General features: G+C 39.7%; 1 protein-coding gene and 1 pseudogene across 5 annotated transcripts in view; both read right to left on the reverse strand.

Annotated features, from left to right (window-relative positions):
• Kiz (kizuna centrosomal protein) overlaps positions 1–24,405 on the reverse strand; it is a 95,681-nt gene that overhangs the window by 52,916 nt on the left and 18,360 nt on the right. For 3 of the 5 annotated variants that reach the window (XM_010634201.3, XM_010634204.3, XM_033761156.1), the window contains 3 exons: positions 21,358–21,450; positions 6,063–6,708; positions 5,145–5,457 (listed from right to left, as the gene is read on the reverse strand). In XM_010634201.3, coding sequence (XP_010632503.1) covers positions 5,145–5,457; positions 6,063–6,708; positions 21,358–21,450 — 1,052 coding nt within the window. Of the gene's footprint in view, positions 1–5,144; positions 5,458–6,062; positions 6,709–21,357; positions 21,451–21,691; positions 21,769–23,878; positions 24,116–24,405 lie in introns of those variants that run through there. The other 2 variants (XM_033761155.1, XM_010634202.3) reach the window with 2 other exon arrangements.
• On the reverse strand, positions 10,464–11,435 carry LOC104869128 (annotated as a pseudogene).

A 24,405-nucleotide genomic window follows, 5' to 3' on the forward strand; every position in this document is an offset into this window, starting at 1 on the left:
AAAAAAAAAAAAAAAAAAAAAAAAAAAAGAAAGAAAGAAGAAAGAAACAAGAAAAAGAGGCCCACTCTTGCCATTCCTATTCAGAAAGCACTGGAAGTCCTAGTCAGAACAATCAGGCAAGAAAAATAAAAGCCATCGAAGTCAGAAGTAAAACTGTTCAAGCAAGGACCTGAGTTCGATCTCGGGAACCACCCCCTCAAAAGAAGTAAAACTGTTTCTGTTGGCAAATGACATATTCATGGAAAACTAGACTACACATACACATACATAATATTCAAACATGCTGTTAGAATAAACAAATCGAGTAAAGCTGGACACAAAATCAACATACAAAATTAGTTGTGTTTTTATATAACAGCTATCTGAAAAGGAAATCAGAAAAACAATCCCACACAATAGCACCAAAAAGAATAAAATAGTTAAGAATAAAAAGTTAACTGACGAATAAACCAAGAAGTCAAGAGACTTTACTGCAAACTGCAAAACACTGATGACAGAAATTGAAGAAACAGTATGATACACAATCTTACTTTGGAAACAAAGTCCACAATCTGTGGGATGGCAAGATAAGGGACATGGGCTACCTGTATTGAAGGGTAAAAGCTCATGTCCAGGAAAAACAAGTAACTGCTAGAGAAAATAACCTCTAAGAACAGACACCCACCTGCAGGCATCATCATATTTGAAGAAATGTTGTATTTGTAAGTATACTTACAGTTCCTCATAAAATGAATTTAGGGTAAACTCTAAGAGAACATCATTTTACTCTAATATTTTAGGTGATATGATTTCCAGCAGCAAATCTTCCTCAGATGCAATAACTTCTTTCCTATATTTAACTTTAAGAGGGGTTAAATTAAAATCACTAGATGAGATTCAATCTATGTGATTACATTTTTAAGACCTTGAGAAACCAAGGCTTTCATTTTACTTAGTTTAAAAGGCAGCATTACATTTTGCTTTCAGTCATACTCCAAGAGAGAGAACAAACCAACTTCGCAAGCACTCTCTTCAGGCTTGAAAAAAGCACATAGCACTTCATCAGCTTATTTGAGGCTGGGAGACACAAAAGGATACAGCAAAAGGTCAAATCGCCACTGCTTAGTTTTCTTTTCTTTTTTAAAATTAAAGTATCTAATTTGCTTCTTGAGCTTCCTTCTTTAGTCTTATAAAATATTATCTTTGACACTACTCCAGCTGTATTCTAAATGAGCTGCTGAGAGACAGCATCAGGTAGCAACTGGAAACCCAACTCTGGACCCTGATGGTCAAGTTCAAAGCACACTGAGCCATCTTATGACTCTGGACACATTACTTGACTTTCATGCTTCAGTTTCCTCTTCTGCAAAATGGTAAAGATGACAGTGTTATACTAGTCAGTGCCTGGCACACAGCCAGTGCTGTCACAGGGCATATTACCATTAGGATTGGGATTGGGTGGAAGAACAGAAGAAATTAAGAGCATGAAACCTGGCGTGAGGCCATCAGTCTGGTCCAGCTTTTTCACCAGGGAAGGTTATTTAATCTTTCTAAGCACCACTCAGAACACTACTTGCATCTGCAGCACAGCTCATACTTCCTTGCAGCTTCTCAGGCACCTTGCTGGTTCCTTCTAATGTTCCTGATGTTGAACATCTAGTCAAGCCTTGGGCCATTTTCCTATTTCTGTATACTCCCTGGTGAGCTTCTCAGAGCACTGACATCTCCCCCACTTCCTTCTCTCCCATCCATGACACTGGCCTCTCTGCTGTTGGAGCACCAAACATGCTTCCGTGATGTAGCCTCTGCTCTGTGGCTCCCTGTGCCAGCTATGCTCTTCTTCCAGACATATCCCACCTACCTTCCAGGTATGGGAGGAGAAGGGAAATACCCACTGAGAAAGAAACATTCACGAGGGTCAAAGCACATAGCAGCCTCTGTGGGTAGAGAAGGGAGGAGCACAGTGTAATGGGCCACTTCCCTCACTTCTTCAGGCCTCGACTCAAGTTCTATCTTAACAGAGAGACTTTCCCTATTTTACAATAAATTGTACCCGTACCTCTCCTCACTAACTGCTCTTCATCATCACATTTTTTTGCACAATTGCTTACTGGTTTATATTTCCTTGAAATAAATACAATCATGAGCACCGTCAGAGCAGGACTGGAGCTGGGCACAGAGTAGGTACTCAACACTTACTATTAGGTAAATGTTCTCCTTTCCTTCTTATCTATAGACTCCAAACGAATTACCCTCCAAAACCCAGTATCTTCAAGCAACAGCCAATGCACTATACTTCATGATGTTGTGGATCAGGAAACCAGGCAGGGCTTGGTTGGTGGTGCCTGTGTTTCACAGGATGTCAGGAGAAGTAATTTGGTGACAGCTGATGACAGACTCTTCTGAGAGCTCACAAAGGCTTCACTTACTCGTCGGGCTCCTTGGTAGGGATGGTTAGAAGGAGAAGGCTTGGCAGGGACTACATGTCAGGCACATACACATATTTTCTTTAGCAGCCTCAGAAGAGGCAGACTGTTATACAGGCCCTCATAGTTTAGCAAGTGTTCCAGAAAACAGAGTAGAAACAGCATGGCCTTTCATAAATCAGAAGTCATGCAGCATCAATCTGTTGGAAGCAGTCATAAGCCCACCAAGATTCAAGGGAAAGACAAAAGGAATGCTGAAGAATTTCCAGCCACATTTTAAATTGCCATAATCTCACAGTTCAAGGAACAGAGCTTTGGGATTACCAGGTGTTTAGAAAACTATGGTGGAATCCAAATGGAAATAAATCACAGAATTTTTAATTATGGTATTATAATTGGAAGGGAAAATAGCTTAATTCTTTAATATGTGGGCTTAGGAAGAAGAATAATTAATTTTGTTTTGTTTTGTTTTTGTTTTTATGAGACAAGGTTTCACTATGCAGTTCAGGCTGGCCTTGAACTCACTTTGTAGCCCAGGCTGGCCTCGAACTCTCAGCAATTCTCCTGCCTTAGTCTCCCTAGTGCTGGGATTACAGGTGTGCACTACCATGCCTCACCAAGAACAATTAATTTTAAATTATCTACATAACTCAAAAAAGGAAAACCTCAAACTCAACAGAGCATGTCTAGAAGACTGGACATAGTGAAGAAAAGAATCATTAGCCAGGCATAGAGCTGTGGTGCCTACAGTCCTAGCTACTTAGGAAGCTGAGGTCCCTTGACCCTCTTTCAGCCCAACTGTTCAGGAGATAGCTGGTACAATGTAGCAAGAGCCTATGGGGGGCTGGAGGTGGGTCAAGGAAGGATAGAGGGGGGAGGGAGACAGACAGAGACAGAGGGAGACAGAAAAGAGGAAGAAGGAGGAGAAGGAGCAGCAGCAGGAAGAGGAAGAAGAGGAGGAAGAGTGAGAGGAGGAAAAGAAGAGAATCATCAACTTCAAGATGCTGTTAATATAAACTTCCCAAACTGAAGTATAAAGAGAAAGAAGAAAGAAAAAAAATGGAACAGAATACCCAGGAACTATGGAACAACTACAAAGGATATAACATATTCATAATGAGAATACCAGAAAGAGAACAAAAAGAGAAAGGAACATAAAAATCATTTGAAGTAATAATGGCTGGGAAGTTTCCAAAATTAATGACAGATCCAAAATCATAACTGGGAAAGCTAAGAGCATGCCAGGGATAAATAACAAAAACTCTATACCTAGGAATATCATAAAAATCCTTCATGTGTACATACCCAATATAAGGGCATCAAAATACATAGGCAAACACAGGTGGGACTGTAGAGAGAAGTAGATAAATCTACCATATGAATGCAGACTTGAACACATCTCTATCAGTACTAAGAGATCCAAGAGGCAAGTAGTGATGAAACAGGTCCATCAATCAATTAGATCCAAGTGATACTTACAGAACATTTCATCCAACAACACAAATTCCCATTCTCCTCAGCTCAACCTCACACAGAACATATACAAGGTAGAGCACATTCACTGCCACCAAGGCTGCTGGGAGGAAGCTGACCAGCCACAGATTAACTGCAGGTTCTGGGGGTGTGGGGCTGAAGTGTGAACTATAAGGAGGGCTCCGGCCCAATGGTCACTGTGACACTTCTGTGCCCTGCCCTTACTTTCTTCATTTGTAAAACATGTTTACTTGTAATTTGTAAAATGCTGCTTACTTAGCTTCATTCTCACCACATTAAAGATTTGATTCTATTAGTGCTTTTTTTTTTTTTTTTTGTACCAGGGATCAAACTCTGGACCTTGCAAACTCGGGACCTTGCGCTTTCAAGGCAGGCAGTGAAACCACTGAGCTAAATCCCCAGCCCATTGGTGCTATTTTTAAAATATCACAGAATCAGTTTTAAACAGCTAACAAGTTTTCTATACAGAAGATACACAAAAACTTTCAATAATTTTTTTTGTACCTAGTATCTCCAATCAATAGTAAAAAAAGCTACTATTGAGCTGGGGATTTATCTCAGTGGTTCTGGTGCCTGCCTTGCAAGCACAAGTTCCTGAGTTCGATCCCTGGTACCAAAACACAAACAAACAAAAACAAAAACAAAAAAACTACTATTGATTGGAGATACTAGGTACAAAAAAACGTGACTTGGATATTATAAGTGCTGAAAATGTATAACACTGATATTCCTAATATTAGAAATTCCAATGTCCTCACATTTACACTCAAAAAAGGAAATCTTGCTTAAATATATATAATGAGAACTTACTAGCTCATGTAATTGTATGATAAAATGAAACTATAGCAAGTTAAATAAAGATTAAGTAGCTACAAAGTACTTAGTTTCTAAAGCTGAACTGCTAGTCAATTTACCTGTCACCTTCTATGGTAACAAAATTCCATAAAAATAAAATGGATTTATATTTTAAAAGGCTTGAGAATAGGAGGTAGGGTGATTTATAAATTAAATGGGAACTATCTGCATAAATATAAGATGTCAATCACATGATTCAATGATTATTATTTTTAAAAACTAGTTTAAAAAGAAAAGAAAGAAAAAAATTAGATCTTATCTTAAAAGACTACTTATGAGACTTAAGAAACATATGTTTGTGGCTGAGTATTCAACAATACATTCTCAGTGAAACAGTCTCTAAAACTGTCTACAATTAAGAACAGTAAGAAAGAAGAAAGAACGGCTTACTGTTTCGGGGAGTTAGTGGAGGATGTCTTTTTTGAATCAGGAGAGCTCAGGGTTTGCAAAGCACAATCATTCTCTCCAGTAGCGAGGACATCTCTTTCCCGTTCACCGTGGATTAGTGTTAAGGCTTGTATCCCACCTTCTTCCTCTGTCTGGGCGCCTGGATTTGGCTGTGGTTCTGGGCTGTATAAAATCAGGTCATCTTCGCTGACAGAGACCGTGAGGTCACTGCTGCTGCACACACTTCCCTCATCCTGCTCTTCCTGCATACGCTCCAAGGGCCTGTGTGACTCTGGGACCTCAGGGGCTAGGTGACCTGTATGGGGGACATCACACAGATCACTGGCCACTAACATCAGGGATAATCAAGGTAACATAGAGCAGAATGACCCCTCAGTTAAATCACACAGAAACAATCCACAATTAGTTATGGGATTTTAAAATTCCAAAATGTTTTATTTTTAATAAAAAACTTAAATTTTTTTTGTGGTGTGGGAGATCAAGTAATGGGCCATGTGCATGTTCAGCATATGCTTTACCACGAAGCGACACCTGCAGCCTTCAAAAATATTTATAAATCTTTTTTTAAAATCATTGAGTTTTGCCAGGGATTTAGCTCAGTGGTTCTGCCACCTGCCTCGCAAGCACAAGGACCCGAGTTCAATCCCTGGTACAAAAAAAAAAAAATTAAAAAAAATAATAAAATCACTGAGTTAAAAAATCAGTAAATTCGCTTTCAAAACTATTTCCAGGTTCACAACGAAGAACTGATTACAACTTAATCTGTTGACAATGTCACCATTTTGGTTTCTGACAAAGAGATAAAATGATGATATATTTTGTTCTTATATAAAATCATCACCCTTAGGAAAAACTAAACATCAACAAAAACCAGCAAGTGAATGCAGCTTCTTATCCCACCTGGGAAAGTGGCCCTGGCAGATTGCTTCTCTGGAGACCACTTATTTTCAGATGTATAGTGTTCAGAAACTGATATGGCAGAGACAGGCAGGCTGGCACTTTCTTTCTCAACTTCAATATGTTCTTGTGTCAGTATTTCTCCCTCTGATCCCTCTGATCTGCTGCAACTGTCACACTTTAAATCAGTGGTTCTGTTCTTGGGACTTAATCTTTGCTGTGGCAAGGAATGGAGTTCCGCAGGCTTTCTGACGTCAGATAAATTACTCTCACTGTTCTGAGGGCTGCTTCCCGTCTCCAAGCCAAGAATTTGCTCCTCTTCAGACAGTGCCTGGGCTGTGACTGGCATTTCCTTGCCAATCTGAAGAGATGTCTTGCCATCTACTTTGTCAGACTTATTTAAGAACTGCATGTCACTAGGAGTTTGTACTACACAGCTGTCTGTCACTGTGCTGCTTGGGGCTGTCTGTCGGTGTGAATGTGGGTCAGGAATTGTGAAGTTCTTTGTGGGCTGGGAAGATTCCTGCTCTGTACTAGAATCTCCAGTGCTTGAGAGGGCTGACATTTGGCAACCCATAAAGATTGTTGCTGGTTGATATAACCCTCTTGACATGGACATCCCAGAGTTAATTCCAGCTGGCACTGCAACCTGCAAAGAGAAATATGAGTTAAACACAATGCATAGAAACAATCAGCTTGTTTTCGGAAAAGGAGAGAGGTAAAGAAAGTATGGCCACGCATGTCAGCACCTACCATGTTTCATGAAATGCATGACTTTCCACATAGCAAATGAGCAAAATATCATGGTAAATTTTTTGCTATGTATAGTTTACCATGATAAAAATAAAAAAAAGAAAAAAAAACAGCTATGAGTTCTAAGAGTCCTCCACAGAGCTCAAGATTCATTGAAGAACTTGACCAAAGGAGAGAGAAAGAGAAAAAGAGAGGGAGAGGGAGAGGAAAGGAGAGGAGAGGAGAGGTGAGGCGGGGCATACAAAGGACTATTGGAGGTTTCAAAATTATTTTTAGCATTACGTATACTATAAATATTTTCATTAACCACCTTTGGGATGGCATTAAAATATACTGCAACCTCCACAAAATACTCATAACATACAGTTAAACTATAAATAACAAAATGACATCAGGTTTTTTTTCCAAACACCTTCAAGAAATTTTGTTTTATTGTTTGTTTGTTTTTTTTTAAACAGTCTCACTATATAGTCCAGGCCAGTCTTGAACCCACTATGTAGCCCAGGGTGGCCTCAAATTTGTGCCTCAGCCACCCAAGTTCTAGGATTACAGGTGTGCACCACCTCAATTTAAATTTATTAGCAAGAGTGAAATGGTGTCCTACTGAGAAAGACACAGAGACTGAGACAGAAGCAGAGGGACTGGTTCAGTGGCTCAATCAAGGACACATAGTAGAAAGTATAACAAGGCTGAAGCCTCCAGAAAGTTTAAGTGTTTTTCTTCCAAAGGGACAAAAGCACTTCCACACATATAAGCATTTATTTCATAGATACATATGTGGTAGATGGGAGATGTATTTGCACTCCTGCTCTGCAGATGGAAAAAGTGAGGCCCACATGGTAAGTGAGAAAATGTCATATATACCATAAGAACAGAATCAAGGTCTTGCTTCCCTCCTATACAGCATCTCTTCTGTTTTCAAAATAAAAGAAACAACTTTGAAGTCAACAAATGATCAGGAATGTCAGAGAGAGTGGTGGAATAAAACCTCTAAAAATTCTCTGCTTCTAAACAGACAACACTGGGAAAATGTTCAGAATGATTTCTCAAAATTCTGGAAATTAATCAGGCTTGTGGCAACCTGAGGACAATTTATTCAGGAAAACCAGCTGACTCTGGATCAGACCAAAGGGCTTTATGGTATAGGAACCCACATTCTTCCCAACACCCTCCCCAGGTCAGCAGAGCCCTGAAGACCTGTGCTCACAGTGAAAACCAGCAGCCCAAAAGCCACAGGAGCCGGAAAACAGAATCCCACAGAAGCCCCATTCCCATAGATCTATCTTCCTGTGACCTGACAATCCTCTGGAAGACCTTGCACAATGACTGTTTATTTGACCTGGCTCTGAGCTTACCCAGAACAAACAGCTATTTTCCCTGGGGAAGTTTGCTGAAAATAATAAAAAGTAACTGTTTAATAGGGAGGCTGCTTAAAGGCCGTAGATAACTTGGGACAAACAAGAAATAACTAAAGATTTAAAGGGAAAGCCGAGGGGGGTGTCTAAAAGCTTCAACACATTCCTGGGAATGTAGCAGGCACCTGTACCCTGAAATCAGGATGCTGAGCTCCAGCTCTACAGAGCAGGAAGCAGGAAGTGAGGACTAAGGAAGAGCTGTGAGCTGCAGGGACAAGTGCTGGGTGAGTGCCCCCACACGTAGGACTGAGAACTCTACTTCTGGACATTTAAAGAAAGCTCTGTGTTATGAGCAGCCTGGAAGGGATGAAAGAGCTGCTGGAGCAGAAACGTGTACACTTGGATCAGCTTACAAATCACATGGTTTATTTTATACCTTTTAAGATCTCAACATTTAAATGGTTCATACAAAGACCAGTGCCTCGGTGTAGCAAGTCCATCACCTTGTTTGGGCTTGGCCCAGATGAAGGCCCAGGGCGAGCCAGAATAGCACTGCTGATGACTGAGGGTGGCTTGGTGAGCAGAACACATCAATGACCCAGGAAAAGCACAGGTGCCAGGAATAAGTGGCCAAGTGTCATTGTCTACTTTCGCTGTGTTGCTGCTATGCAAGCTGATTCCACAAGTAACATACATCTAGAGTCCATTTCTGAGCTTCTTACTATCACCAGCTACCAGTAACACTCCTGAGACAACGGAGCCCGCACTTAGTGTTTGAGATGGCCCTCATCTACACAGGCGGAGCTGCTACTGAGCATGCATTCCTCCTTTCCATTCAGAGTCCATGCGTTTTTCTGTGTCTTATTAGTCCAGCACAGCCATACGAGCTGATCACATGAATGTCCAGTGCTATTACCAGACAGACAGAGCCCATGCCACTGCGGCAGTCCCCAGAGGGATAGTGGGATTGCAAATGCTTGGGTTTTACACTCTTTCTTGGGTGTGTCTGCCAAAGCAGACTGTAAGCAGTGGTGCTATACTTTGAGTGGCTCAGTTTCAGAACATCTAGAATTAGCAGCTTCTTGGCATTCCCAGTCATTCAGCAGCAGCACAAGTGTCTTATGACATGGGTGTGTGGTGACATTTCAACATAGAAGTGCTTATGCAAAAGAACTGGTAACATTGTGCCATGTTAAGACACGCGACATTCTGTCTGGTTATCGGCTAATCACTGAGCCAACTGAATGACAGAAACTTCAGTGACCACATATGAAGAAGAATGTGGACTTCACATAATGAATTCAGAAAGTCACCAAACAACACCAAGATAAACAGCAGCAACACAGTGAGGAAAGGGAGAAACTGATCATAGAGTTACCACATTTTCTTATTTAAAATGTGTAAGTTTCAACAAAAAATTATGAAAAATAACGAAAAAACTATGATTCTTACTTAGGAGGGAAAAAAAAGCAGGCAAAAGAAATTGTCCATGGGGAAACCCAGGTACTGAACAAAGCAGACACGGGCACTGAATTAGCTGCATTAAATATGCACAAAGAACCAAAGGAAATCAAAACTACGGGAATAAAGTCCATATCCAGTCCATCAATAAAGACACAAGGACTGGGGTATAGCTCAGTGGTAGAAGGCCTGCCTAGTATGCATGAGGCCTGAAGTTCTATCCCCAGAACTGCAAGAAACAAAAAGAAAAGAGACAGAAATTATTAAAAAAACAAAAAAAACACAGCCAGCTTGCTTTGGCAGATATTCCTCACTTAATGATCATGTTAACATCCTACCACTGGGTCATTAAATGAGTTGGGGAACTAAAGGAGCAACTGTATACTCAGGACAAAGCATGGTCAAATGAAACTTCAACTTGATTATTGTATTTATTTACTAATTTTTGGTCAAACAAGACCGGTGAATTTTATTTGCTGGTGGCAAAAGGCCACAACACTTCAGTACTTAAATCTACAGTTAATAATGACATTTACACATGGTAAACTAAGGGGAGCTAAAAAAGAATCTGAACAGAAAAGTAGGAGACCAGGACAAAGGCATTGTGAGCCCAACTATTGCAGGCTGCAGTGTAACCCAAATCTCAGCACGGGCAGATGAGCCAAAATTACTGCCTGCTTTCTTCACTGACCTTGAACAACTAGTGTGTTTTTCTTCTGGAAGTCTTGTTAATGGCTGATTTGGCTGTACCTTGTGTAATACAGGAGTCAGTCCTTATAACAAGTCACATTTTCTTGTTAAGATATGCTTTATACAATACACTGAGAATCACTGTTCACTTTTTCTTTGCCTTTGTTTTTTTTTTCCCTGAACAAGTAGGTGCTGGAGTCTCTGGCATTTCCTTTACACTGGATACAGGCTGTTTGAAAACAATTTCATCATTTTTATCATCATTCATTTCAGCCACTTCAGATTTTTGTTTCTCAAAAAATGGTGTACAAACTGGTGTGGTGCTCTGCCTATCCACAGTCTTACTGGGAGTAAGAGGAGAGTTTTTTGAAATCTTCCTCCTCCTCTTCATGCCCCTCCTCTCCTTCTTCTTTCTTTTTCTTCCTCTTCCTCCCCCTTTCCCTCCCCCTCCCCTTTCCTCTTCTTCTTCAGTATGCCTGAAACCTTTTCCTTTTTTGTGGAAATTCTTTTTTGTCTGAAACCTCTTTTCGTAGTAAATAAAACCAATGAAGGAAAATTATAGTCAATTCCTTTTGCAATTAATTTCTTCAAAGGTAATTTTTCTTTCTTTTTAAATTGATCTTATATCCACAACTTTTGTAAAAGTGTCCGCTTATGACTTATGATTATACCATCTCACTGCCAGGTATACTTATACTGGATGATGAAATGGAACTTGCCAGCCTTTAAAAAGATCTTTATGAACCTTTTCTGGTGACATAAAATGACAAACCAGGAATCTTTCACCAAAGAGGTAGCTGTGGCAAGGTCTCAGCCACTATCTTGGCAACATCCTCAGAGGCAAACTCCACAAAGGCATAGCCTCCACTATTTCCAGTCCTTTTACTTCTGAACAGTCTGAATCTTGTACTATTGCCAAATTGGGAAAAATATGCTTTGATCTGGGATTCAAAACGTACTGGAGGTAGGTGACCCTCAAAGATTACTCCAGGCATAAGTTCTTGCTTTTTTTGCTGGGTCATATGATGCCAAACCTGAACCACCCCTTCTGAAACTCAGCATCTTCCTGCAGGTTCAGGGACAGAATTGGCATGGCAGGGTCAAAAAACACCACCATGCTTTAAGTGTCCCAGCACCCCAGCTCTGCCATGTTTATTTTATGCTTTTTTGAGGCAGAGTCTCCCTTTGTAGTTCAGGCTGGCCCTAAACTCACCCTGCAGCCCAGGCTGGTCTCTAACTCACAGCAATCCTCCTGCCTGCCTCAGCCTCCCAAGTGCTAGGATTACAGGCATATACCACCATACCATGGAGCTCAACAAGCAGGGAAGACATACTAAACATACTGAAAGAAAGACTATCAGCCAGGTATTCTATATCCACTGAAACTCTCACTCAAAAATGAAGGGGAAATTAAGACATTCCTAGATAAAAGAGAGAAAGAGAATGAATCTATCGGTATCATACCTGCCATGCACAAAACTCTACAGAGAATTCTTCAGGCTGAAAAGCCACTTAAGAGTAGCTCAAATCCACATTAAGAAATAAAAGAGCACTAGTAAAAGTAACCACAGTGGGAAATATAATTGATAGTATAAATTGTACTTATTATTTGTAACCTTTTTCTCCTATATGATTTAAAAGAACTTCATAAAATAATTATAAATCTGTATTGATGAGAAGCACATAAGATATAAAGACAGTTTACACTACTATCACAAAGAAGTAGGAAGAGAAAAGAGCTACATAGGAGCAAAGTTTTTATGTGCCATTAAAATTAGGTTGATAATAAGCAAACTAGATTATAACTTCTATAAGCCACTATAACTTGCATATTATTATAAGTATTAAAAGCCTTAATGTTGTCTTAGTTGATTTTCTGATGTTATAATAAAATGCCCAAGGCTACTTCATAAACAAAAGAGGTTTATGTCAATGACAGTCTTCGAGAGTCAACAGCATGGTGCCTGGATCCAGTAGAGACTTTCTGGCTACACTACAGTGCAGCACGGCATAGCCTATAGTGTCATGGTGGGGACTGCAAGAGGACAAGATCACATGGGAAACAGGAGGCAGAGAGATTCCGGGCCAGGCTGGCGTCTTTCAAATAACAACTTGCTATCCCAGGAACTAATCAGAGTCCTGCAAGAACTATACTGATCCTTCCCATGATTAAACTATCTCCTATGAGGTCCCATCACTTCAGTATCTCCATACCAAAGACTGTGTTTCCAGCACATGGAAATCTGGGGGACAAATACAAGCCATACCCAGACCTCAGGAGATGTCAACTGAAATACCAGGGTACCCTGGTAAAGGAGATGACAAGAGAATTAAAATAGCACACTAGAAAATATCTGTTTGACACAAATGGCAAAGATGAAGAGAGGAATAAAATATATGGAGAAAATAGCCAAATTGTGGATGAGAATCCTACCTCATTGGTAATTTTATGAAATATAAATGGATTAAATAATACAACTGAAGACAGAGACTGGCAGAATGGCAGAGGTGGGAGAATGGGAACATATAGCAGGACTGAACAGTTATAGTGGAAAAAGAAATTCTCTATGAGCCCCTCCAAATTTAGTCGTCAGTTTTCTCCCCAGAAGCTGAGAAGCTTCCTGCACCTCTTTCTAGAGATGTTCTGTGCACTTGCTAGTAAGTAAATGTGTTACAATTCTAACAGCTGCCTCTTATCTTCTATGGATTTACTATACCTTATTCTACCCGTCCATTCTCAAGAGATCTGGCTGTGTTTCCTGCCAGCTGCCACTCCACACTAATTGTCCCTGAGTGTGTCCCCCTGCACACATGTGACTGGATCAATAGAACAACTTCTTAGAACTCAAACTACTAGGTCAAGACTCCTCAGTCAGAGGAAGCTCCTTCCACTCTAGGTCTAGCTGTTGCTGTTTTTATTTTTTTTTGGGGGGTACACAACTTTTTAATTTTGAACTTACAGAAAAATTGCAGGAATCGTATAAAAAAATCTTCCTAGAGCCAGGGATTTAGCTCAGGGGTGCCACTGACTGCCTCACAAGCACAAGCAAGGTCCTGAGTTGGATTTCTGGTACCAAAAAAAAAGTCTTCCTAATACTCTTCAGCTAGACTTACCAATGGTTTATATGTTTTATCATTCTTAGTTTCCTCTGCGTGTGTCTATATATACTTACATATGCATAGTAGTTTTTTCTGCATCATGCAAACACAGGTAAACACATTCTACCTATCTACCATTAAGTACTTCAGTGTACAGGGACATTTTTCTTTTCTTTTCTTTTTGCAGGGGGGGTTGAGACAAGTTCTCACTATGTAGTTGAGACTGACCTGGAACTCACTGTGTAGGCCAGGCTGGTCTTGAACTTACAGCAATCCTACTGCCTCAACCTCCCAAGTGCTGGGATTACAGGTGTGTACTACCAGGCCCAGCTATTTTTCTTTTCATTAGCAGAGTTCATGATTAAAATCAGGAAATTTGGGTTTTTTTTTCAGACAGGGTCTCACTGTGTAGTTCATTCAGGCTGGCCTTGAACTTACCATGTAGCTCAGGCTGGTCTTGAACTCATGGCCATCCTGCTTCAGCCTGTGAGGGCCAGGATTACAGGTGTGTGCCACAATGCTGGGCTTAATTTTTTTTTAAACTTAAAACTCTAATACTAAATACTGCATTGGGTCCTGGGACAGAACAAGGACATTAATAGAAAAAGTGGTGAAAAGATATGAATAAAGTCAGAGGTTTAATTACTAGTAATGTACCCATGTTGGTTTCTTAGACTCAACAAGTGTGGCACTGTGACACAACAGTCTTGCTGGAACTATTTTACATTACAACTTGCTACGGATTGAATTGTGACTATACCTCTCCCAATTCATAGGTGGAGTTAGAATCTCCAGTTGACTGTGTTATGACTTGTGTCTAGATGTTCCCCCAAAGCCTCATGTGATCATAGGTAGGGCTTTTCAGAGGTAGCTGGACCCAGAGTATATGATGTTGGGATTAAGGGTTCATGATTACTAAATTAGTCCACTGACTCGTTTGGCATGTTCTGGGTAGGATTAAGGGTGCCCACTCTGGGTCTGAGTGCTATCCGCCCTAAGGGTAGGTAGGCTGGAAAAGATATAAGGGACAGAAAGAAGGTCACTGCTTGTCACTTCCTATTTTGTACTTCACTGCTTACTGTCTTGCTGCCTTCTGCCCACCATGAACTTCTTCTCCTCTGCAATGACCCCCCTGCCTCAGTACCAAACAACTATAGACTGAAACCTCTACAAACCATGAGCTAAATAAACTTTTCCTCCCTTAACTTGTGAGTGTTGGATGTTTCATCTCAGCAACAAGAAAAGTTAACTATGACAGACTATATTTAGAGAAAGGGCCTTGAATAGAGGGTAATAATCAATGGGGTCATAAGGGTAGGACTTTAATCCAATAAGACTTTTGTCCTTATAAAAAGAAGAAGAGACACCAGGTCTTTCTTTCTGTCTGTTCGGGCATGCAGAGAACAGGCCATGCGAGGACCTGTGAGAAGACACTATCTATAACTCAAGGAGAGAGGTCTCAAGAGAAACCAAGCCTGATGGCATCTTGATCAGCCTCCAGAACTGTGAGACATCAAGCTCAGCTGTTTCAGTACCCAGGCTGTGGGAATATGACTTGCTTTTCATTCTGCCACCATGTTGAATTACACTCACCACCAGTTGTGACTCAGGCCATAGAGATGTCTCTAGCCATTAAACCCAAGAGCTGTTGGAACTATCTACACTGTAAAATGCCTCTGTTAAATTGGGTTTTAATAGTGTTTTCTGTAAGTTATTTTGTGGGTCGATCACTAGAAAAACAGCCATTCCAAGCTGTTACCATCAAGTGGTGTTATCTCTGTTTTCTTTAATTACAAGGAAGCCTATCCAACCCTACAGTGTACTCTCCACCATTTTAGATGTGTGGTGAGAAGCCACGACCCTGGTGAGGTTACCCTGGTGGAGGATGCTGCTGAAGGTCTGAGCATGGAGGCTGGATCAGTGAGCCTTTATTAGGCACCTAAGAGCAGCCAATCATGCTAAGAGATTTATTCTTGTCACCTTCTCCAGCCCTCAAACCAGTCACTGCTCTTCTCCCTCTCTATCGGGCTTAGGAAGGTTGAGCAAATCAGCCAGTCATGGAGCCAGGACTCAAACCAGATGCCAGAGCCATGGGGCCTACCTCCTATGCAGCAATATGCATTAAAATTCAAACTGTGTTACTGAGTCAGAGCTTTAAAAAAACAAACCAGCCAACCAACAAACATTTAAAACATCCTCATTATGAATCTTAAGTTTGAGCCTAAATTCAACAAGTCTAAAATCAGATCTTACTAAAAGAGACCCAGAATTGGAACTTGTATCCCAGAGTTAGTTATATGGGGGCAGGGGTAAGTAGGAAGAATAGAAGAACAGTAGATAGAGGCTTCCAGAAAAATTTGGCATTCCTAAACCATACCAGTGGATGGTTTTTTTTTAAAACAAACACATACTCCAGAATCAACCTTTTGCCTAAACACCTGCCCTGACTAAAACAATAAATCATGGTTTTCAAGTGAACAAACTCACAAGTACCCAAGACATAATGTTTTAAAAACATAATGTAATTCAGTGTGACCTGGATCTACTCCACAATCCTCACACAGGTCAACTCAAGGATCTAGCTATGTCCCTCTCATTTCCCTATTCATAAAATGAGTGTGCAGAACTACAACAGAGGGACAGAATGCCAATTCCACTCTAAAATTCAGAGATATTTGAGAAAGGAGATAAGCAACTCACACTTTACTACACTAAAAAAAGTAGTCTCAGCCTCAGGCTGGCTCTTTCTTCCTGGAACAGATTAACTCATTTCTTCCTCAAATTAAAAAATCATATTAGTATTATTTAAATCATAGAAAAAGGCACAATATAAAGCACAAATTACTCTTTGGTATGTATCTCACTCCCTCTCTCTCCCATTTCTGAGGTGACCAAGGCAAACTGTGCACATGACCTTCAAACCTTTCTCCTAGCTCACACAAACCTAATTCCCCAGAAACAAGGGTTTGGGCATTTGTGTAAATGTGAGAGCATGCCTTACATGATCCTCTGCAACCTGCTGTTCTCTCCTATCAATATGCCAGGGCACCCTCACCCCCCGGGGCAAGAGGAATACACTGGACTCCCTCTGATACACACAGAGTGCTTGAAATTGAGGGTATAGCCTCACCTCTCCCAATCCCTCCTTCCTTGCTGGCCCTGTGGACTTCCCATGTTTTGCTAGTATGGATAACGCTGCAACAGACTAACTAGATTTTTGCATTTTGAGCTTAAGCTTTTATTTCTACAAAATAGATGATCAAAAATGGACTGTTAGGACAAAGCATATGTGGACATTAATTATGATGGTCACTGTCAGATTCCTTTCCAAAAAATTCTAAGAATTCACACATTTTTTAGGCTGTATAAAGAATGTCTTTTTTTAATAATATAATATTTCATAGAATATAAACATATAAAATTTGGAAAATCTAAAGAACAAGAAATCAGTATTTGTTCTGTGGCGCTTCTCTAATCCCTTGTACTATCAAAAGGAGAAAAGCAGCACTGTTTCCCACATAGTATCTCTTCTTCTTGCTACAGTGACTTGCATCCCTTCACCCTCTTCACTTTCCCTCCTTTCTTCCTCATTCACTCACCACAAGGCATGGACCTGTATCTATGTTCCCTCCTTGGGAAAGTCTTTGGTACATAATTCCACCATCCAGGGAGTAAAAGAAGATGGCTGCCTAACCAATGTACCCACAAAAAGTCAGCGTTAGAAATACTGCTTTTCCTTCATTATTGAATATGACAGAGAAGCTAAATTCCTCCAAGGGTTATCGCCAACTAATTTCCCAAGTAAATTATTTCATCTAGTAATTTAAAAGTAGTATGAGTCGATAAATATGCATTTATTAATTAACACCCAGACCAAAATAAACTTAAGGAAAAAGCAAAAATGTAGAAAATAAAACAAGACTCCACATTAGTCTCCTGGGACCCAAACCCTAGCTCTGCCACTTACCAGTTGTGCAACCTGGGGACAAGTCACATAACTACTCTGAGCATCCCTTTCCTAATATGTAAAATGAATGCAAAAATAGTTCCTATTTTGTAAGGTGCTGTAATGGATGTGTGTGCGTGCATATACACTACTGTAGGCTGTAAGGTAGAACAAAAACTCTACGTGACAGCCCACCTTCTCCTCCTCTATCCACTGTTCTTGTCCAGCATAGGTGGGAAGGGCAGACCCAGACCCCGGGCTCATACTCCCACATGTCTGGGACTCCACAAGTACGGCACCTAGATGCAGTACAGCGTGAAATTGCAGGGGAATAAAATGGAAGGGAAGGACCTTCCTCTCCTTCCCTGGGGCAGGTCACTTCTGAGGCCTGTTCTGCAGTCTTCCAAGGTCACCCCAGGCCCAAGCACCAGATGCTTAGTGCCGCACCTTTGTGGGCTGCTTCTCCTTCTTTGGGTCACTTTCCTCGCTCTTCAGTTGTACTTCCTGGGTCCACCTCCCAACAAAGTGACAGCATGTACTCAAATCCTTGTCTTGGGATCTACTTCCAGAGGATCCCAGCTAAGTCATTTGCTCTTCAAGCAGGGGTATCAGTGTTAGGGTTCGCTTCACCCTCCATGATATTGATCTCTTATCCGATTTCTGCTGCACCACTTGTCCATCCATTCGTCTTTGGAAAGGACCTGGGCCTCTGTGGCTACCCTGGACTGGCGAGTACCACTCAGATCATGAGAGCAGCAGCTGGTAAGCATGCAGGGATCTCTACCCAGTGTCACCACTGGTACTGCAAGTCCTGGAAGCACGCAGAGAGGGTTACAGCACGGGAGGTGACACTGCCCCAGCAGTCCTGCGATGTCATCTCCTGGCCTCCCTGGTTCTCAGTCCTTCTGTCTCTAGTGGCACATAGTTTACAGCGCAATAGTTCAAAGAAATCTCCAGCCCCCATGGGAAAATGTATACTCTCACTCACAAATTCCCAGTATGTACGTTATGGCATGTTTTACACATATTCTCTAAACACTGCTCATACCACACAATTAAGCAACCAGAAAGACCTAGCTATAAATAGAACCAGAGGTCATACCAAACTAAAAATAGATAATAGAGGGAAAGGATTATTACAGTAAAATCTGTGGGGATTCAAAAAAGCCTGAATATTATATTTTTGCTGTCTTATTTTTAAGTTTCCTAAGTAGAGTTAGAGTTGAAACAAGCTTGGGGGGTGAGCAGACTAGTTTTCCACACTTTGAAGGAACATAACCGTGGATGCCTGCAGACAGTAGGTGCCTATTACAAAACTGAGCCACAGTTTTACATATGAAAACATACAACCATTACCTGATAACCTCTCTTGACATCTAAATTATTGTGTAGGGTGGGAAGCTGTAAACCCACTTTTAAAAGCTACTGTTTTATGATTCAGAATTCTGACTTGATGGATCCTTTCCCTTCTGTTAGTGTTTCCCTCCACAACACCTCCCTGTGTTCAGGTACTGTGGAACAATTCCCGTGTGCTCGCCCCAACTCCTCAGCTCCATCTACCCTCCCCAGTCCACTCTGTGCTGCACTGCCAGCCTCATCTGCAGCCACTCTTCTGGACCCAACTGCTCTGCTCACAAGTCCTTCACCTGCTCATCACACATGCACATGTGCTAATCCTCTCTTCTTAGACTGAGCCTAAGGTGCAAGGTCTCAGAATGTCCTTGTTCAAGGTCATTTCTACCATGTTCCCAACAAGCTCTTTAGATCCTGCCAGAGAGGCATTTACACTCTGGGCTTTCCAGTGTCTGCTCCTTTATCCGTAACATTGCCCCAGCCATCAACAGCCTACTTTTCCTCCAATGCCCACTTCAACACCTCCTCCACCAAAACCTGGGTAATCAACTCATGGCAGAGGAAGTGGTCCTGGCTGCTCCCATGAAGCCCACACCTGTCTATAACCAGCACACATCACACATCTTCCTGTGCCCTAGAAAGAACAGTGCTTTCTGAGAAGAACCTTGAGAGCAAGAATTGTGACATTTGCAGTGGGGCCTACTATAATTTCTCCAACAGAGCAGCTGTTTGACAACTAGATCCTGAATTAGGAAAGTCCTTGACAAACAACTGGGTGAGGAGATGAATTCATATGACTACTCAAAGATGAGGCACTCAGATTTCAGATAACAAAGAACTCACGTAATAAGGAACTGTCTGGGAGTTAGTCTAAAATAAGGATTAAGTCATGATTTTGCTGCAACATATTTACCTTGTAATTGACTGCACATCAATGGAAAACTGGAAAAGGTAAGATATAAGTTTCTCAAAATGTTACCTAATTGATTCTTATATGGAGTCAATAGTCAAAGCTTCCAAGGAGATGACACCTTTTAGAATAAGAGAAAACACTTCTATTCTAATTATTAAGTGAAACATTTTAAGGAGTTGTCAGGAGTATGTCTCTTCTCTCTGTTTAAATATGACTTAAAAGAACACTCCATAATCATATGCAAGGTAAGGAATCAGTAGTGCAAACAGAAAAAAAAAAAAGTCTCCCCTTTTACTTAAGTACCATTGACACCACTATACTAAGAATATGTCTATTGGGAGCAGCATAGAAAGAACAAACTGGCTTAAAGATTAAAAACACACCAATTATTTCATGACCAGATGTCAAACAGAAAAACTGAATGGTTTAGAAGTCTATTGCATCATACCACATTGGGTCTACATCTAATGGCACATAAATCATTTATCATTAAAGGCCTTTTTATATAGGTCAAGGCTGCTGGGGCTTGGTGTTCCATATCTTACAGTTTAAAGAATGCTCTAAATTCTAGTTTTTTTAACTTTCTAATCTATGGGAAAGAAAACCAAAACTTCCTATAAACTCAGATTAATGCTTGCTAATGCATGGAAGAAAGAAAAACTAAAACCTTCCTCCTACTATAAAAACAAAATAGTGTGGCCTCTGTTTCTTTTCTGATAAGAGTCTTAAATACCAAACAGTTAACTGCATAATAACATTTACTGGCAGCTAGGCAGCCTGCTTAGCAGATATATAAAGCAGGTAAAAGGAGAAAAAGTTAATTTCTTGGCTGAATGATTCCATCGGTAGCTATAGGGCAAACCTGAAAGTCTTTTAGTAAAGTAGCAGTTGATTCTTCTATCAATCTGTAGCACACACACTCTTCCAAGGAAAGCATTAAATATGAAAATCATATCCCGTTATCATCAGTTCCCAGCTTTCAGCCCAGTAAGCTTTTCTTAATGAATGCTGCAGCCTAAGGAACCAGCGCGCTGCTGGCTTTTCTGAATAATGGAGTGATGCGAACATTTTTGCTTATTCCAATATCAACTGGCTGAGGGGGTTTCACACAGGCACAAGTGACTACTCTTGCCAGCATGCTCCAAGTTATTACAAGATGTTTTTAGACATTTCATCTAAAAGAGCTTTACTGCTTTTAGTGAAGAAAACATCTATGGTCTTGAACAGAATCATTTATATGGAGATAGGCAGGAGGATTAGAAGCCTGCATTACAGCAGATACATAGCAGAATTTATTTAAGTATTCCTGCTGGTCTTTTTCCTCTATTGCTTAGATATGCAATCTTTCTTTCCACTTTCTCTATGAAAAGGTTAAAATGTACAAAACTATACAGAGAAAGGAAAGAATCCGAATGCAACATTTTGTTTACTTTTCAATTAAAACATTTCTCAAAGTAAGACAAAAAGTAGCTATAAAGCCTTATTTAGAAAAACACAATTTTACCTGCTAACAAGGTTATTCTTTGGAATCTAAATCTTAACCCCAAAGTGACTGCCTTTTAGCAAATTATACATTAAAGCAATATTCTATAAGCAAAAAATTTTAATCACTTAATATTTAATCAAAATGATCTTTATAATAAGGTGATTTTATTAAAATACTATCTTAAAATATGAACATTTCAGAAATCATCGGAAAACAAGAAGTTTATCATTTTAATTCATTACCTTTTCTCTGCCTTCATCTTTCAGTTCACCTTTAATTCTCAGGCTCTCTCTTGAAAGTAGCTGCATCTTCTTAATTTGAGTCTCATATTCAACCTAAATATAAACAAAATTTGACTTTGCAGTAGATATCATTACAACCAGAAACTGTCTATTTCTTGCAGTCTTTACAACATAAAAGGAAAAGTGAAGTAGGAAGTAAAAGCTAATATTGCCAAGAAATTCAACTTACGTTAGTTTCATAAATAACATACAGCAAATGCTGAATTCTATAAAATGTTAAATATACTGTTAAATAAAGTAAGGTTTAATAGATTTTTTTATTTCATCTACTTACAGAATCAAATCTTGGTACAGATATGTACATATATGATACAGCTTGACAATCATAAGTTATTGTAAAAATCCAGTTACCTGAACATGAAAGTAAAATATTAGTATTTCTTTAAAATTTTTTGTTCTAAACAAAGGAAAAAATCAACCTTACTGACTTCTTATTTATGCAATATCTGTATAACATAATCTTCCTAATAGTCATAGGAATTGAGTGTATTATCTATTAGATCATCAATTTAAAGCAACTCCATTTTCTAGGAATAAAAGATACTGTATAGAAAGTCATCAGTATCATAAAACTCACGTTTACTCTGCTACTAAAAAACTATATAAAGATGTCCAGATCATTACCCCAATATAACTGATGAAAGAGCTCTGAACTCTTTCTTAAATGCAAGCCATAAAAAGCACTTTAATTCAGTACATTAGCAGTCAAAGCTTAAAAAGTCACTGATTGTGGTCCATCATGGAGAAGTACAGTATTAAAAAATTTTCTAAATTAGGCAGTTATCCACTGCCTAATGAGATGATTAACTTAGAAAGCTGCTTCCCTAGTTCTTGGCTTGAAGATGATATAGGCCTGGGTTTATAGTGACACACAATATGCACAGACAATAATAACCAAAACTGAGGTGCTTCCCTCAAAATATTTTAAAAGGTATATATGCTGCCCTATATTTTAGTAACAGGGATTTATTTATCCTGTAGCAGAATGCTATTAACATGATGGAAGGCAGTAATGATCTAAATAGATATTTAATTAAAGTTTCACAAGGCCATGCTAGAAATGATAAAATAGAAAATAGGAAGAAATAAGGCAATTTTGAAAACAATTACATCTCTGTTCTATATCTACACCTTCGAATTTAGAAATATTTAATTAATTCTAAGGGCTTTAAACAGGCATATTTTATAAAGTCCATGGGAAATTATCTTTAAAAAGCAATAAGAGATGGATTATAATATGTAATTACAAGTTAAACAAAAATTATTTTTTTCTGTGACTGCACACACTTTCTTTCACTCTTTGAGGCCAGTGGGCACTCTCCCTGATCTCATCACCATGGGCTAATTTCAGAGCTGTTCCTCCCAAAGACAGAGAATTTTCTCATGAAAACATGAGAGTTTTATTCAATTCATATTGCTGAGGCAAAATGGAAATGATAACTGCATAAAGGCTTTCTGAAGAACAGTAAGAAAGATATCTTCAAGAGTTCAAATTAGGTTGTTCTCCATACATCTGAAAAAGTTACCAAACTATAGATCTCTTTTTCAAAATTACTGGTGCAAAGAAAAACTGTACAATGTATTTTGAAATCAGAATGGTATTCTTATAAATCAATGATTGATACAAACTTTAATTTTATATTACCTGGAATGACAGGTTGACACCTAAAGGGGCTTGTGTTCTTTACCTTTCATTTTTACATATGACACTTGGTTATTACCCATCAAATCCACTCCTGAACATGGGTCAACAGGAGCTTTCAGCTGTGCTCTACAACTCCCTGAGGCTCCCACTTCCTTAGGGATTTGGTTACTTTTAAAAGCTTTTTTAAAGTTTGTAAACTATTGTATAGGTAAATCCTTCCAATATATATATATATATATATATATATATTCTATATCAGGGTACATCTTTATTTGTTTTTATATATATATATATATATATTCAATATCAGGGTACATGTCTTCATTTGTATCTACATCTCCAACAACTGGTCTTTCATATGTTGCCCCTTATTTCTTTTCCCATTTGGACTTAGCATCCTCTCTTGCTAGTATAGACTCCTAATCCCATTTTCTTCCTGCTACTTGGCCTAGACTTCTGTTAGACTTGCTGCTTCAAGGACTACCTAACTCATAACCAGCAGCATGGCCTAGTACAGAGCTGCTCTAGAATAATCCCTTTATACTCTGCTCCAGCTGGGAAATCTGGCATTGGGTGGTAAACCAAGGGCATCAAGTCCAGGCATCTGATAAATCATTCTGTCTGTTACTATTTGCTTCATGGGAATTGTTTTGATGTTGTGTGACCAAATTGAAGAGGCTTTCCCATCTGCATCCTCACTGTGCACGCACATTACTTCAGATCACTCACGGAACATTAACTAGGAGCCAGGGTCATGGGAAGGGGATCCAGAGGTATGCGCAGATACCTCAGGTCTCTAGCATGTCTCAAGCTTACCATACACTCTCCCTGCATTGTCATACTTCATCTGTATCCTCATGCTCACACCCGAAGTGTCTCTTCCGTCCCAGTGCTATGGTCCTGACCATGCCACCACTACCTTTTGCCTTGCAAGCTTCCTTCTTCCGCTGGTGTTAGGACAGTACAGTGGATTCTCCATTATAGAACAGGAGAACAGTGGAAATGAACATACACTAAAGGTCAGCTGGCTTTGACTCCTCATATTACAGTTGAAGAAATGAGTACAGAGTCACATGAATTATCTGATTCAATTCTCAGGTGAATATAAAACACGAAACTCAGATTCACAGCCTTCTGTTTTCTCTTCCTCTAATGTATGTGTTTCTCCCTACGTTGTGAACGTTAATCAAAAGTATGGAGAACATTTATTTATTCAACTAATACATATTAATGAGTAAGGCACTCTGGTTGATAAAAATGGGCTTTGCTACCAATTTTGTCCTTCAGTAGCCTGAAGGTCATGCCCTCTCCACAGTGTCTGTAGAAATACTTAAAAGGAATGT

This window comes from Fukomys damarensis, unplaced genomic scaffold (assembly GCF_012274545.1).
Source record: "Fukomys damarensis isolate Sample0158 unplaced genomic scaffold, DMR_v1.0_HiC HiC_scaffold_7, whole genome shotgun sequence".
NCBI lineage: Eukaryota > Metazoa > Chordata > Mammalia > Rodentia > Bathyergidae > Fukomys > Fukomys damarensis.